Raw genomic sequence first — 14,298 nt, 5'->3', positions numbered from 1 at the left:
ATATTCCCTTTTGTTMTTCAGTGAAATCATCCCATGTGAAGAGTCAACTCATTTAATTCAAGTTCAAGTCGTAACTAAATCGTTTTTTTATTTCTATTGGAAGGATTTAATCATTTGCAATTATGTCTACTTATGATAAGGTAAAATGTTTATGTTTCTGTCCCCATATGATATGGTAAATATATCCAATGCAAAAAACATTTAAATGGTATTAATATTAATTTGCATATATTCCTGTGAATTTTCATTAATTCCGACAAAGTTTCCACCCGAGTATTCCCCAAAATGTGCAACCCTACTGCCATCTATGGATTATATTTCTAATGTTGGTTGCGGCTGTCAGTTTATCCTTGTGCAGATTTACAATCTTGGGAAAAACGTACAGTTGAAAACAAATGCCTACTGCAGAAAAGAGYAGACTTATCCATCTGTAGAACCAATGAAAACTATTTTTAGCTAACCGCAGCACCGTTTTTCAAAGTACCTCATCTTGAGATAGGCTGTTGCCACGACGAGCGCTTCGGCCATCACCGTGAGTAGCCTATGGCTTCATCATTAGGTGTTTGTGCCACTTGAAATTGTATTTAGTAGCCTACTGTAGCCTATGATATATACTGTATATATATTTCTTCYTAATATTGTACAATCTGTGTCGCTTTATTGGCCTGTGCTATTGTTTGAATTCAAGACCAGATTGATCGCAGTTTGTCAGTCGGCGTAGCCAGTCGTTTGGTCATTTGTGTGGTATTAAAAAAAGATAAAGCTAATGTCTTCTGTCATGGAAATGACGTAGAATTACTTAAAATCTGTTTTTAAAAGGCTGAACTTTTTTGGGCCCTGCTAAATTATGTTACCCATGTGTGGAAGTACGAAATAAAAATCTGCTCAACTGTAGCCTACATTAAATGTAATCTTGGTTGTCAAAAAGTTACTAGATAAAGGATTTACAAGCAGGTATAAATTGACCGCTGAGTCATCTAATTTATGAAACTACAGCCGGATGCGCTGCTATTGTGTGTCCTGTTTACCGCACACAGCGGAGGGAAAATGTACAGACCCATACCACAGTCCTCGCTAGGCTATTAAAAGTTTGCAGCCTGGCTTCTATTTTTAATGCTTGACAACGAATTACAAAAAAACGAAACCTGCAACAAAACACCATGCGGAGGAGAACCAAGCATGCCTATTACAGCAACATTTGAGCAGTAGCCTAGGCTGGCTACTCAACTATAACACATTTTAAGTGCACCATACAGCAATGCTGATTTCAACCGCAGCGGTGAGTCATGCAGTGCAAAACAAATATTAACCTAGCTATGTTTTTGTTATTTGGAGTTAAATACTTTTTTTGCAGCATATTATGCACATTTGCAAGCATAGCAGCAAAGGCTGGACCAATATTATTGATCTATTTAGTTTTATGCTTAATGCTATATACAGCATCTTATGTACATCAAGGGCCATATTATTTCTATTAGAACATTGGCTAGTTTGGGTCACAGTTGTATGCAAGTTGTTTTTTGTAACAACAAGCAGGCAATGTCTGGCCCACAAATTTGTAGTTTTTTCAGTATGGCCCTTGCACTGGTTGAGTTTGACACCCCTGAGTTATGTGCTTGTTTTGATTAAATAAATGCTTCAAAATTCACAAATTAGCGGATAAAGATTATCTCATGGAACAAAATGTGTATTAAATCTCTTAAGCCTGTGTTTACCACAGACATTATTTTCAGAATGGTCATAATTGCCCTTTGAGAGTCAGAGTACAGTACCATCATTCTTACCCCCCCCCCCCCTTTACCCAACTCCCTGAGGGACAATGGTGACTTTGTTGGAGCCGGCTGCCCTTTTTCCAGTCTCACTGGGTCTTATCAGTATTCTGGAGTCTATTAACATCTTATTTACGATGATGGCCTGGCAAGAGGCAAAATGTTGTGCTAAAGAGAGGATACTTAAAATGGCCTTATGTTTGCGCCTGCGTTTTGCTAGTGATGTCCACCCGCCAACACTGTCGAGATCACAATGGTGAGTTGGACAACTCTGATTGTTGACAAAACGAAAGGCTGCATGATAGAGTTAAGAGCCTTCAGTGTAGAGCAACACAGAGAGAAAAGTACAACGAATCACCTATTTTCTGGCTGGAAGGAAAAAACAGCTTTGTGCCGGTAATAAAACCCAATACGCCGCTTGAGTTCCCTGACAAGGTTCTCTACATGGGTGGTGAAGCTCAACTTCTCATCCACCCAAACTCAAAGAAATGTGTAAGCTTTGACAGGCTCTACAGAATGTCCTTTCAAGGTAGTATGTTACTGACCTTTACTATCAGTTGTTGACATGGTAAAGGAATGTTGTTTTGACAGACTCCAGTGGAGGACGTTCCTCTGGCCATCGCTCCGTTCCAGGGCCGTGTGCTGGTGGGCGTTGGCAAACTGCTGCGCATCTACGACCTGGGCAAGAAGAAGCTGCTCCGGAAGTGTGAGAACAAGGTGAGACCGAAGCCTGACGTTTCACACACACACACACAAATAAACACACAAGGATGTATATTTAAACTATTGACTCTACTGTGTAAACACAAGACCAGACGGCAGTGTGGCAAGTGGCTGGTTAGGAAGGCTAACAAGCTCTCAGACCAGGAAGTGTCAAGGGGTCAGATTGATGCTCCTGCGACTGTCTTTTGTAATCGCACCACTTTACTTTTTATGTTGTTACAAAGTGGGATTCAAATGGATATAATTGTCATTTTTTGTCAACGATCTACACAAAATACTCTCAAAGTGCTCTCAATTCACTGGTATTTAGCWATGTTTTTTTATCGATTGTAGGGCTGTAGCCACAGGATTCTCGTAGTTTTCAACTATCAATCACAACCTTTTCAGCTGGCAAAATACAGCCAATGGCGCGCACGCCGCCTCTCGCCACAGCTGCTTCAGAAAACGGRGTCYATCACTRCCACACAGCTAGCAAGCTAGCACTCGTCATGGAAATGGGGATGGCGGAATGTAAATTTGTTCCAATCCCTGTCAACCCATACATTAAAACGTAGCTATGAAGCTCTACTTTGTAACCTGCTGTTTTTTTTATTTTCTCTGATTTAAAAAAATTAATTGATGTAGCCGAAATAAACTTTTTACCTAATATTTCAGTCCAAGAACGTCCAATGACCGTGAAACAACCTCAGGACTTTCCAAAACTTTTTAGCAATACAATATCACATCGATCTTACTCTGGTAGGTTGACTAATACCTTCCACCAAATATGAACACATCGATTTTTGCGGTTTTCACAAAAAGGGCTGTCGCAAAGAGTTGAAAGTGCTTAGCGCGGCACTTGCTTTACATTTGCAATCATGTCGTGTACAGTTTATAACTTACGGTKTTAGTGTTTTTAGACATCGGTAACAACTGCCATATTAATGTTTTTTTWAATGATTTATGACATTGACATTTAGTGAATTATTTATGTCCATTTATGATGGTATTTGATGTTTCTGAATATTAATAGTTCTAAACGTGCTTTGAGTAGTGCAAATTAATTGTAAGTTGTTTTAATGGGCTTTCTTCATTCTGASTGCTTTATACTTTTCAACCAAACTTCACTGTCAGTTTTTATCCTATTATTTTAGGTTGACGTAGTCTTATTTGTAGAACATTGAATATAAATCCTCCTTTGTAGTCACAAACTCTGGTACTCGACCAGTGGTTATCATTTGCATAGTTATTTAATTCCAGCATTAACTTCAAGAAATGTAATCAATTAATTTCCTGCAGTAGTTTATCATGTATACACTGTCACGTTTCTTTTGTCTTAGTATGCCTCTTATTTATTTCTTTATGAGAATAATCATTCTATTTGACCACTATTAAATTTCAGTTTTTACTTTCGCAACGTGACGACAGTATGACGTTTTCCAGGTGTCTCTACTCCCGAAGTTGTTGACTTGTTCTTGCAAGTTCGCTAGTCGTTCTCAGCTGAAGAGCAGTTTCTTATTGCTGATTTAAATTGTGATTGCTATATTTTTTATTTACATTTAAGTCATTTAGCAGACGCTCTTATCCAGAGCGACTTACAAATTGGTGCATTCACCTTATGATATCCAGTGGAACAACCACTTTACAATAGTGCATCTAACTCTTTTAAGGGGGGGGGGGGGGGTTAGAAGGATTACTTTATCCTATCCTAGGTATTCCTTAAAGAGGTGGGGTTTCAGGTGTCTCCGGAAGGTGGTGATTGACTCCGCTGACCTGGCGTCGTGAGGGAGTTTGTTCCACCATTGGGGTGCCAGAGCAGCGAACAGTTTTGACTGGGCTGAGCGGGAACTGTACTTCCTCAGAGGTAGGGAGGCGAGCAGGCCAGAGGTGGATGAACGCAGTGCCCTTGTTCGGGTGTATGGCCTGATCAGAGCCTGAAGGTACGGAGGTGCCGTTCCCCTCACAGCTCCGTAGGCAAGCACCATGGTCTTGTAGCGGATGCGAGCTTCAACTGGAAGCCAGTGGAGAGAGCGGAGGAGCGGGGTGACGTGAGAGAACTTGGGAAGGTTTTATGCATCATTAGTGAGTTATTTCATGGAACAAATCATCTATCCACAGCATTGTGTGGATATATACCGGTATATAGTCAAATGCAATTTACCACCCAGCCTAGTTTAAGACTAACCTGAAGTATTTTAGTTTAAAGGTCTCAAAGGAATCAAGTTAACCGCTGTAGAATTGATAGCTATCTAAGTGCAGTAATCACGTTCGGGAGAAGATTGATTTGTAAGAATCTTCTTCCAAAATCAAAGATAAAAGGCCACAGCATCATCCATCCATTGTACCAAAGGACAATTTACCACTGTCCACCTCTTGTTTAGGTTCCAGACCTTCCAAATAAAATCTATATGGCAGTCCATTGAGGACAGAGGTGTTCAGTTGATGTCATCTGTCTCGTTTGCAGCATGTGCCCAACCTGGTGACTGGTATCCACACCATCGGTCAGCGGGTCATAGTGACTGATGTACAGGAGAGTCTGTTCTGGGTGCGCTACAAGCGCAACGAGAATCAGCTGATCATCTTCGCTGACGACACCCACCCTCGCTGGGTCACCACCGCCTGCCTGCTGGACTACGACACCATGGCTTCAGCCGACAAGTTTGGCAACATCAGCATTGTATGTGGTCGCTCTTTATTGTTCCTTTCTTACAAAGGTGTTGGGTATTATATTGGATACTACCTTTTCTCTAAAAGGAAGTGTTTGCCAGACGCGTCATACTAACAGTTTTATCCAATTTATGATATTTCAATGATGCCACAAACATCTTGATGGCTTTTACACTTACATTTTGTACCCCCTCAGGTGCGCCTTCCCCCTAACACCAGTGACGATGTGGATGAGGACCCAACTGGGAATAAAGCATTGTGGGATAGAGGTCTGCTGAACGGAGCTTCTCAGAAGGTACAGGCTTTCTGCTCTTCTGTCACAGCTCTATAGAGACTTGTCTGTCCCTCGCTCTGTGGATCACTGTTTGTCTTGGTGATGTTGTGGTTTGCCTCATCCGAGGCCAGACCTGCTCTCCAAATCTTGGCAGCTCTCCAGGCCAATTTGCTGTTAAATATGCTGTTTTCCTTTTAAGCTGTTTATTGGAAGCTTTTAAGAGCTAGAAGATGTTTAGGTAGTCAGTGGGAAATTCCCTCCGCTTGGACTTATTGTGGGCAATTGGTAAAAAGGGTGCATATAAGCAATGTTTTCTGGGTGTGTGTCATGGGTGAGAATTGTTCTGTAATGCCCTGTCTGTGCCTGACCCTGTACCATGTCTGTTCCCCTGTGTCAGGCTGAAGTGATCATGAACTACCACATTGGGGAGACGGTGCTGTCACTGCAGAAGACCACACTGATCCCCGGAGGCTCGGAATCTCTGGTCTACACAACTCTGTCTGGAGGCATCGGCATCCTGGTGCCCTTCACTTCCCACGAGGTACCTCACTGACACACTCAATGTCTTCAGAAAGTATTCATACCGCTTGACTTATTCCACATTTTGTTGTTACAGCCTGAATTCAAAATTGGTGAGATTAAAAAATATATATATGTTATCAATCAACACACAACACCCCATAATGTTTAAGTGAAAATATGTTTTGAGAAAGTTTTGCAAATTTATTCATAATGAAATACCGAAATCTAATTTACATAAGTTATTTGTACCCCTTTGCTATGACACTCCAAATTCAGCTCGTGTGCATCCAATTTCCATCATTACAACTTGTTTGGTTTCCACCTGTGGCCAATTCAATTGTTTGGACATGATTTAGAAAGAAACAGACCTGTCTATAGAAGGTTCCATAGTTGACAGTGCAGAAACTATTAGGTTAAAGGAACTGTCCGTACATCTCCAAGATAGAATTGTGARGAGTCATACAGTGCATTCGGAAAGRATTCAGACCCCTTSACTTTTCCCACATTTTGTTACGTTTTAGCTTTATTCTAAAATTGATTAAATTAATTTTCCCCTCATCAATTTACATACACTACCCCATAATGACAAAGCGAAAACAAGTTTTTAGAAAATTTTGCTAATGTATTACAAATAAAAAACAAATGCTTTACTTGCATACGTATTCAGAACCTTTGCTATGAGACTCGAAATTGGGCTCAGGTGTATCCTGTTTTCATTGATCATCCTTGAGATGTTTCTAAAACTTGACTGGTCCACCTGTGGTAAATTCAATTGATTGGACATTGTTTGGAAAGGCACACACCTGTCTATACAAGGTCTCACAGTTGACCGTGCATGTCAGAGCAAAAACCAAGCCATGATGTTGAAGGAATTGTCGTGGAGCTCTGAGACAGGTTTGTGTCGAGGCACAGATCTGGGAAAGGGTACCAAAAAATGTCTGCAGCATTGAAGGCCCCCAAGACCACCGTGGCCTCCATCATTCTTAAATGGAAGAAGTTTGGAACCAGCAAGACTCTTCCTATAGCTGGTCGCCCAGCCAAACTGAGCAATCGGGGGAGAAGGGCCTTGGTCAGGGAGGTGACCAAGAACCTGATGGTCACTCTGACATAGTTCCTCTGTTGAGATGGGAGAACCTTCCAGAAGGACAACCATCATCTCTGCAGCACTCCACCAATCYGGCCTTTATGGTAGCGTGGTCAGACGGAAGCCACTCCTCAGTAAAAGGCACATGACAGCCCGCTTAGAGTTTGCCAAAAGGCACCTAAAGACTCTCAGACCATGTGAAACAAGATTCTCTGGTCTGATGAAACCAAGATTGAACTCTGGCCTGAATGCCAAGCGTCACGTCTGGYGGAAACCTGGCACCATCCCCACGGTAAAGCATGGTGGTGGCATCATCATGCTGTGGYGATGTTTTTCAGCCGCAGGGACTGGGAGACTAGTCAGGATCAAGGGAAATATGAATGGCGCAAAGTACAGAGAGATCCTTGATGAAAACCTTCTCCAGAGTGCTCAGGGCCACGGACTGGGGCGAAGGTTCACCATCCAACAGGACAATAACCCTAAGCGCACAGCCAAGACAATGCAGGAGTGGCTTCGGGACAAGTCTCTGAATGTCCTTGAGTGGCCCAGCCAGAGCCTGGACTTGAACCCGATCTAACATCTCTAGAGAGACCTGAAAATAGCTGTGCAGCGACACTCCCCATCCAACCTGACAGAGCTTGAGAGGATCTGCAGAAAAMAATGAAAGAAACTCTCCAAATACAGGTGTGCCAAGCTTGTAGCGTCATGCCCAAGAAGACACGAGACTGTAATCGCTGCTAAAAGTGCTTCAACAAAGTACRGAGTAAAGGGTCTGAATACTTATGTAAATGTGATATTTCAGTTTTTTATTTTTTATTAAATGTGCTAACATTTCTAAAAACCTGTTAATGCTTTGTCATTATGGTGTATTATGTGTAGATTGATGGAGAATAAAAATAAAAATAAATCTATTTTAGAATGGGGCTGTAACATAACAAAATGTGGAAAAGTTCAAGGCGTCTGAAAACTTTCTGAATGCACTGTATATATGGYAAAAGTAATCCAATCGATTGGTCAAAATATTTTTTTTGGGTCGGGACAGCCCTAATTGATGTGGAGAATTAATCTATGGTGTGCCTGTTTGTCTTCAGGATCATGACTTCTTCCAGCACTTAGAGATGCATATGCGCTCAGAGTTCCCCCCTCTGTGTGGCAGGGACCACCTCAGCTTCCGCTCCTACTACTTCCCTGTAAAGGTGGGTACTACCTGATTAGGTTGCATTACTATTCCCCTAGTATGGTGGGGCAAAGAATCTATACTCCCAGCGATGTAGAGGGAATGTGTCCAGAGGACACCACTGTTAACAAATGGAATCTGATACCAAATATTTTGGGTGAAAAGTTATGCCAGGAACCAACTGCATGTGGTTCCTGACATATATTTGGCTGGATCAGTATTAGTATTGTATTTATTATGGATCCCCATTAGTTCCTGCCAAGGCAGCAGCTACTCTTCCTGGGGTCCAGCAAAATTAAGGCAGTTATACATTTTTTAAAACATGACAATACATTCATAACAGATTTCACAACATATTAAGTGTGTGCCCTCAGGCCTCTACTTTACTACCACATATCTATAACGTGTGTGTATAGTGCATGTGTTATCGTGTGTTTGTATGCATGTGTCTTTGTTTGTGTTGCTTCACAGTCTCCGCTGTTCCATAAGGTGTATTTAAAATCCACTTGCATGAGTTATATGTACTACTGTGCGCCTCCCGTAGTCTGTTCTGGACTTGGYGACTGTAGACATGCTGTGAATTATTAACAGATTGCATGCGGTCTCTGAACATGATTGCGAAAATCGGAAGCCTTGTTCTTTGGCCATCCAGACAGTCTTACCTACTGTTTCTGACCCTCTCTCCTGTCTGTGTGTGCAGAATGTGATAGATGGAGATCTGTGTGAGCAGTTCAACTCCATGGACCCCCACAAGCAGAAGAGTGTTGCTGAGGAGCTGGACCGTACCCCCCCTGAGGTCTCAAAGAAACTGGAGGACATCCGCACACGCTATGCCTTCTAGAACCCTCCTGTACTGTACATACACAAATACACTCACTATGTTAACATGAGGAGGAGTTGAGAGCTTTCTTGGTTTCCTGCCGAGATGTCGACAAAACAGTTTCCTTGCCTCTTCACAATCTATGAACACTCTGAATTGATCTTTAGGCCCTGTTTTCTTTATTAGGCCTATAAAATGTCATGAATTGTGGTAACAGTCTATGGTGAATATTTACCCCAAGGTTTTCACTCACGGGATGTCATTTAAACCTAGCCGGATTCTGTAGAATGTATCATGTGTGTAGCATCAGTGCTTTAGAGTCTCATACAGGAGCAGTCGCTGGGTTTTCAACCGTGAGAAGCATGACCTAGTAAACCCTTTGATAGAATTAGCTCGACTGTTTTTGCATTGTGTGATTTGTTTAAACGATCCATTTTAAGTATTTTTCTGTAACTGTGCTACAAATGGATTTTGTTTTCTGTATCGATTTGAATCSTAAAAACGTCAGTGTCCAGCAGCTGTTTATTTGGTGCTTAAAAAGTATATTCCTTTGATGGACAAATTGTCCATATCTATTACACAGGATGACAGGATTGTGTAAAAATAGCGACGGAAAGCGATACCATTCCGTATTAGTCATGAGAAAACAGGCAGGCAAATTTGTAAATAAAGTGTTTTTTTTTATCTCTTGTAATGCCGTGTCACATTGTCTGTTATAATTATGTGGGAGAGGCAAAGGAGCAGTGAGTTAACAATATCTGCATAGTTTACTGTTTAATTGGATTACAAAGCTAGCTCTGATTTTGGCTTTCATTTTACAATAGGTCTTCTGTGTCTTGTTTTTCAGTCTGCTCTCATGGATGGAATTTAGAATTTTTCACTGAAATGGTGAAACGGCAATAATATCCTCAAGGATCATAGCATTTTTTTCAATTTTCGCCTAAAATGACAAACCCAAATCTAACAGCCTGTTGCTCASGACCTGAAYAAAGAATATGTATGTTCTTGATAACATTTGAAAGGAAACACTTTGACATTTGTGGCAATGTGAAATTAATGTAGGAGAATATAACACACTAGATCTGGTAAAAGATYATACAAACAAAACATTTGTTATTTTTTTCTTCATCTTTGAAATGCAATAGAAAGGACATACTTTCAGATAGGAGTCTAGGTGTAATTTAGATTGTGGGCACCAGATGGCAGCTGTGTGTGTACAAAGTTTGACTGATCKAGGGAAGAATTACATTACTACACAATATTTTYTATCAAGTCTGCCAGGAGTTTGCCCAAATATGCGGAATTGGTCAATTGATACATTTGCAAGTGCATAACTATAGAGAACATACAAAAATGCGATGGTAATAAAARAAAGTTTACACACTCCCAGGAATGTCACACATGATGGATCATTAGCTTATACACTAACTTTCACACATCTAGTTGTCTGGGCCGGGTGGGTGTGGAGCCAGAGAGAGCAGTGGGGTCAAACTGTAGAACCCAGTTCCTACATTTGAACATAAATATTTTAGCTCTGGGACCTTCAGGATGACAATTCAGAGGAAGATTACTGAATGTAAGTACATTATTTACCTTCAGAGGTGAATGTATCAAACCAGTTGCCGTGATAAGTTTTTGTTGTGCACTCTCGTCAAACAATAGCATGGTATTTTTCACTAATAGCTACTGTTAATTGGACACTGCAGTTAGATTAACAACAATTTAAGCTTTCTGCCCATAAAAGACATGTTTATGTCCCGGAAAGTTGGCTGTTGTATGTAACAACATTCTAGTCACATTAGCARACGTCAGCAACAACCYTCCCGTTTAGGGACACCCATCCTGTAGAGGATGAGGCTTAGCCAATCATATATGCAGATGTTGATTGTAAGATAAATCTATTATGTATGAATGAATCATGTCWATGTCCCTTCCTTTGAGATTATTTGCACTCCGGGAGATTGTATGCCAATCCGTTTTATTGGCTCTTAACCAACTGTGCTAGTTTGTTTTTTCGCATTGTTTGGAACTTATTTTGTACATAATGTTGCTGCTACCGTCTCTTATGACCGAAAAGAGCTTCTGGACATCAGAACAGCGATTATTCACTTCAAATTGGAAAAATAATTATTCTTTAATGAGTCGGACGGGAAGGATATACTCCAAACAGGCCCTCATCCCCGTCATTCGCTGGAGAAAGAAACAAATTTTGCGGAAAGAGATTGGGGTACCTTGTGAGGATCAAGCGAAGAGTGGCTAATCTGCCTTTGCCATCCGTACTGTTAGCTAGCGTTCAATTGCTGGAAAATAAATGGAACAAACTGAAAGCATGTATATCCTACCAACGGGACATTAATAACTGTAATATCTTATGTTTCACAGAGTCGTGGCTGAACGACGACAATAATATACAGCCGGCAGGTTATACACTCTATCGGCAGGATGGAACAGTAGTAGGACACGGGGCGGGGGCCTATGTATATTTGTAAACAGCTGGTGCACGATATCTAAGGAAGTATAGGTTTTGCGCGCCTGAGGTAGTGTGGTCTACAGCTTATCATTAGATACTCTATCTACCTAGTGAGTTCATCTGTATTTTTCATAGCTGTCTACATACCACCATAGACCGATGCTGGCACTAAAACCGCACTCAATGAGCTGTACACTACRGTTCAAAAGTTTGGGGTCACTTAGAAATGTCCTTGTTTTCCATGAAAACATACATGAAATTAGTTGCAAAATGAATTTAAAATATAGTCAAGATGTTGACAAGGTTATAAATAATGAGTTTTAATTGAAATAATTATGTCCTTCAAACATGGCTTTCGTCAAATAATCCTCCATTTGCAGCAATTACAGCCTTGCAAACCTTTGGCATTATAGTTGTCAATTTGTTGGGGTAATCTGAAGAGATTTCACCCCAGGCTTCCTGAAGCACCTCCCACAAGTTGGATTGGCTTGATGGGCACTTACGTACCATAATGTCAAGCTGCTCCCACAACAGCTCAATAGGGTTGAGATCRGGTGACTGTGTTGGCCTCTCCATTATAGACAGAATACRAGCTGACTGCTTCTTCTCTAAACAGTTCTTGCATAGTTTGGAGTTGTGTTTTGGGTCATTGTCCTGTTGTAGGAGGAAATTGGCTCCAATTAGGCGCCGTCCACATGGTATGGRAATGAGTTGCAAAATTAAGTGATAGCCTTCCTTCTTCAAGATCCCTTTTACCCTGTACAAATCTCCCACTTTACCAACACCAAAGCACCCCCAGACCATCACATTGCCTCCACCATGCTTGACAGATGGCGTGAAGCACTCCTCCAGCATCTTTWWATTTTTTCTGCGTCTCACGAATGTTCTTTGTGATCCGAACACCTCAAACTTCGATTCGTCTGTCCATAACACTTTTTTCCAATCTTCCTCTGTCCATTGTCTGTTCTTTTGCCCATCTTATCTTTTATTTTTATTAGCCAGTCTGAATATGGCTTTTTCTTTTGCAACTCTGCCTAGAAGGCCAGCATCCTGAGTTGCCTCTTCACTGTTGACGTTGAGACTGATGTTTTGCGGGTACAATTTAATGAAGCTGCCAGTTGAGGACTTGTGAGGCGTCTGTTTCTCAAACTAAACACTCTAATGTACTTGTCTCTTGCTCAGTTGTGCACCGGGCCTCCACTCCTCTTTCTATTCTGGTTAGAGCCAGTTTGCGCTTTCTGTGAAGGGAGTTGTACACAGCGTTGTACACAGCATTGTTTGGTAATTTCTCACATGGAATAGCCTTCTTTCTCAGAACAAGAATAGATTGAGTTCAGAAGAAAGATTTTGTTTCTAGCCATTTTGAGCCTGTAAACGAACCACAAATGTGATGCTAATCTAAAGAAGGCCAGTTTTAATTGCTTCTTATCAGTAATAATTTTTTATTTTCACCTTTATTTAACCAGGTAGGCTTAGTTGAGACAAGTTCTCATTTGCAGCTGCGACCTGGCCAAGATAAAGCATAGCAATTGACAAATAAACAACCAGAGTTACACATGGAATAAACAAAACATACAGTCAATAATACAGTAGAAAAATAAGTCTATATACAATGTGAGCAAATGAGGTGAGATAAGGGAGGTAAAGGCAAAAAAAGGCCATGGTGGCGAGGCAATTACAATATAGCAAGTAAAACACTGGAATAACAGTTTTCAGCTGTGCTAACATAATTGCAAAAGGGTTTTCTAATGATCAATTAGCCTTTTAAAATGATAAACTTGGATTAGCTAACACAACGTGCCATTGGAACACAGGAGTGATGATTGCTGATAATGGGCCTCTGTACGCCTATTTAGATATTCCATTAAAAATCAGCTGTTTCCAGCTACAATAGTATTTTACAACATTAACAATGTCTACACTATATTTCAATATTAGTTTTTATTGATAAGCAATTTTGGTGCATTACTAATCGGTAGTAAGGCAATTACTCAATGTTGTGACGGGTATTAGGACATTTAACCTGTATCTTGATCATTCAAGTTAAGGCACTGATGCCCTACAATTGATATGGATTTAGCAGAGGGTTATTTTGAGTCACTGCCTCTTCCTCTACTTTTAATTTTCAACGTGTCATTCAACAGCAGAACATAATACCATTGTGCCATTTTCGAGGTTGGTGTTGTGCCATTCCTGAGGTTGGTGAGATTGCTGGGAATATAGGTAGTTAGGCATAGTGCAGAGAGATGTTTGTAAACTAAGTGTGGTATCTTTCAGTGAGCTTGTTTGTGCATATTTGTGTGATCAGTGTTGCACCCCAGTGTATGTTTGTTATTATGGCTTGAAGAGGTGCTTATTCTTTGGAATGTGTTTGTCATTCACCACAGTTTGACTCAAGACTCAACCAGTTGCCTTGTTAATGTAGCTTCTCAAAATGATGGTGAAACATCCTTTCTGCTGGCCAGAGATAGACGTCCCAATTAAAGACATATTTTCAAATTGCATGCATATTTACATATAAATGTATACTTAGTAATCTGTCTCAGACATTTATTTACTTCAATTAAATAGTTTTCTAAAATAACTTCAGTAAACTCCATTGACCTCTTTACTGCATCTGTTTTATGCAAACATCTTGGTGTTGTAACTGCAAGCAGGAATGAATATGTTAGCAGACTAAAATATTGAGCACCGGGGTCGTTCACCCCGCCCCTTGTTTGAGTAAGAATGCTGAGGATGTACATTCCCTCCATTGGAGAGTCATTGGTCTCCATCTTCTGGGATTTCCCCCCTGATGTCACTTTGTCTGGACT

General features: G+C 40.8%; 1 protein-coding gene across 1 annotated transcript in view; it reads left to right on the top strand.

The window, feature by feature from the left end:
* Window positions 1–9,697, top strand: part of sf3b3 (splicing factor 3b, subunit 3) — a 45,175-nt gene extending 35,478 nt beyond the window's left edge. Inside the window, exons 22-27 of the mRNA XM_024137054.2 lie at window positions 2,361–2,486; window positions 4,936–5,148; window positions 5,335–5,433; window positions 5,810–5,953; window positions 8,110–8,214; window positions 8,896–9,697. Of these exons, the coding sequence (XP_023992822.1) occupies window positions 2,361–2,486; window positions 4,936–5,148; window positions 5,335–5,433; window positions 5,810–5,953; window positions 8,110–8,214; window positions 8,896–9,036 (828 nt within the window). The 3' untranslated portion in view covers window positions 9,037–9,697. The remainder of the gene's footprint in view (window positions 1–2,360; window positions 2,487–4,935; window positions 5,149–5,334; window positions 5,434–5,809; window positions 5,954–8,109; window positions 8,215–8,895) is intronic.
* Window positions 9,698–14,298: the final 4,601 nt, after the last annotated feature.

The sequence above is a fragment of the Salvelinus sp. IW2-2015 genome, unplaced genomic scaffold (assembly GCF_002910315.2).
Source record: "Salvelinus sp. IW2-2015 unplaced genomic scaffold, ASM291031v2 Un_scaffold1078, whole genome shotgun sequence".
Classification (NCBI taxonomy): domain Eukaryota; kingdom Metazoa; phylum Chordata; class Actinopteri; order Salmoniformes; family Salmonidae; genus Salvelinus; species Salvelinus sp. IW2-2015.
This window is presented reverse-complemented; position numbering and strand designations above follow the sequence as displayed.